The sequence below is a fragment of the Kryptolebias marmoratus genome, linkage group LG9 (assembly GCF_001649575.2).
Source record: "Kryptolebias marmoratus isolate JLee-2015 linkage group LG9, ASM164957v2, whole genome shotgun sequence".
Classification (NCBI taxonomy): domain Eukaryota; kingdom Metazoa; phylum Chordata; class Actinopteri; order Cyprinodontiformes; family Rivulidae; genus Kryptolebias; species Kryptolebias marmoratus.
In genome coordinates, this window is record NC_051438.1 from 17451879 (window position 1) to 17454266 (window position 2388).

The 2388-nt window shown below is 39.3% G+C and overlaps 2 protein-coding genes across 38 annotated transcripts in view; both read left to right on the plus strand.

Moving 5' to 3' along the window:
• Positions 1-2388, plus strand: part of LOC108243066 (protocadherin gamma-A11) — a 234173-nt gene that overhangs the window by 170108 nt on the left and 61677 nt on the right. For 2 of the 37 annotated variants that reach the window (XM_037977442.1, XM_037977453.1), the window contains exon 3: positions 25-144. The exons of the other annotated variants lie outside the window; for them this stretch is intronic. In XM_037977442.1, coding sequence (XP_037833370.1) covers positions 25-144 — 120 coding nt within the window. The remainder of the gene's footprint in view (positions 1-24; positions 145-2388) is intronic. 37 annotated transcript variants of the gene reach the window in all.
• The window catches only part of LOC108243029 (protocadherin beta-16-like), a 3061-nt gene continuing 848 nt past the window's right edge, over positions 176-2388 (plus strand). Inside the window, exon 1 of the mRNA XM_037977530.1 lies at positions 176-2386. Coding sequence (XP_037833458.1) covers positions 568-2386 — 1819 coding nt within the window. The 5' untranslated portion in view covers positions 176-567. The remainder of the gene's footprint in view (positions 2387-2388) is intronic.

Genomic DNA, 2388 nt, shown 5'->3' on the forward strand with positions numbered 1-2388 from the left:
ACGACTGACTCCAGAAAGAGTGACTGTAAGTTCGGCACAGCTGGTAGTCAGAACGTGTTGATAATGGATCCGAGTTCTACAGGGACGATGCAGCGGATACAGAGTGACAAGAACATCTTGGATCAACCTGACTCTTCATTAGAGGTTAGAATAATCCAATACTCATACAAAACATACTCTTTTTTTCTTTTCTTTTTTTTTTAACTTATTTTTTAAATTAGTCTCTGTCCTGTTGATTCGCTGTTTTCCTTTTTTATCTGATTTTTTGTTGTTCTTTTTTTTCTTTTTTAATATTATCTATTAGTATTTTAACTGTTAAACATTTCTTGAGAGGAATGAAATTTTGCACCATTATGCTGTTTTCTTCAGCACCTTGGAGAGCAACAAGTACAATATTTTCAGTTCGTTTAGTGTTCAGATATATTTTCCCAGTTTCTTCACATACTTTTTAGTATTTTTTTCAAATAACAGGATTTGATTAACCTAATAAACCCGAATAGGTTTTCTTTTTTTAGACTTTTTTGGTTCAAATAAATATATTTTGTGCAGTATTTATTTTTGTACTCTATGGGCCGCTGTTGCCTTCTGGTTGTACTCGTATGTGTACTGTTAACAGCAGTAACGCCTCTTCTTGCTTACATATCAGACAAAAAGGGCAGGCGTCGACCACTTTGTCTTCAATTCTGGTGCTCCTTTGAATTAGGACGAGACATATTTTTTTTCTCATTTCAAATTCGAGGATTCTTAAATATATGTCAATTTTGCTCGAAGGATTTTCGATGGTTTAAAGTTATTATTTGGGGAGCTTGTTGTTTTCTCCTACCGACTTTTGTTCAAACAATGAGACGGCAAGTACTGCTCTTCGTTTTATTTTTGTCCTGTAGTTCAGTTTTCGGACAGGTGAGCTACTCTGTTCCCGAGGAAATGTCGACAGGCTCGTTAGTCGGTAACATAGCTCAGGATTTAGGTTTGGATGTTGAACGTCTGAAGTCGGGAAACGGCCGTGTTTATTCCGGGGACAGCAGAGAATACATCGAGCTGAATGCGGAGAGAGGACTCCTCCTCGTCAGAGAAAGAATAGACAGAGAGGCGCTCTGCCCTGAAACCACACCGTGCGCTCTGCATTTTCAGATCGTGCTGGAGAATCCTATGGAATTTTACAGCGTCACAGTTGAAATAAAAGACATCAACGACAACGCACCGACCTTTGAAAAGAGTGAAATTAAATTTATAATTAGCGAGTCTGCTGTTGTCGGGGCAAAATTTGATTTGGAGAGAGCTGTGGATTTGGATGTGGGCACGAATGGTCTCCAAACATATGTTCTTAAACCGAGTGATCATTGTATGCTTAAGCTGCACAATCAAGCTGATGGAACAAAGAACGTAGAAATGGTTCTAGAGAAGCCTCTAGATAGAGAAAAAAATGAGTTCTTGTCGTTAGTGCTGACGGCTGTAGATGGAGGAGAACCGCACATGTCCGGAACAATGCAGATTCTTATTACTGTATTAGATGTTAATGACAATGCCCCTGTTTTTACACAGAAGACATATAAAGGCACAGTTACTGAAAATTCCCCAAAGGGCACCACTGTGACTTCTGTCACTGCGACAGATGCTGATCACGGTTTAAACAGTAAAATAACATACTCGATTACAAATACTTTAGATGATGTCAGACAGATTTTTGAAGTAAACGAAAAAAACGGTGAAATGAGATTGATAGGTGGTTTGGATTATGAGAAGAAAAAGCATTTTCAGATTAACGTGCGCGCCAGAGATAACGGAGGACTCACGGATTCCTGCAAAATTATAGTTGAAGTTGTGGATATTAATGATAATGAGCCAACAATTAAAATAATGTCAAAATCAGCTGTGATATCAGAGAGTGCAATACCCGATACAGTAGTGACAATGATTAACATTCAAGATCCAGACTCAGGTGAAAATGGTAAGGTTCAGTGTTCCGTACACGATCATATTCCTTTTATTCTTAAAACGACGTCAAATAATTTTTACAGTTTAGTTACGGACAGTGAGTTAGACAGAGAAAGAGCTTCAGAGTATAATATCACAGTGAGCTGCTCTGATGAAGGAGTCCCCTCCCTCTCCAGCAGCGTCACTCTCACTTTACAGATCTCTGATGTAAATGACAACGCACCTGTCTTTGACAAGAGCTCATATGAGGCCTGCATTGTAGAAAACAACACGCCAGGTCTCTCTATATTCACAGTAAAAGCCACAGACGCTGACTGGAACCAAAATGCCCGTGTTTCTTACATACTGGAGGACTCCTCTGTTAACGGAGTGCCAGTTTCATCATATGTGTCGGTTAGTGCTGATAGTGGCGTCATCCATGCAGTGCGCTCTTTGGATTACGAGCAGATCAAA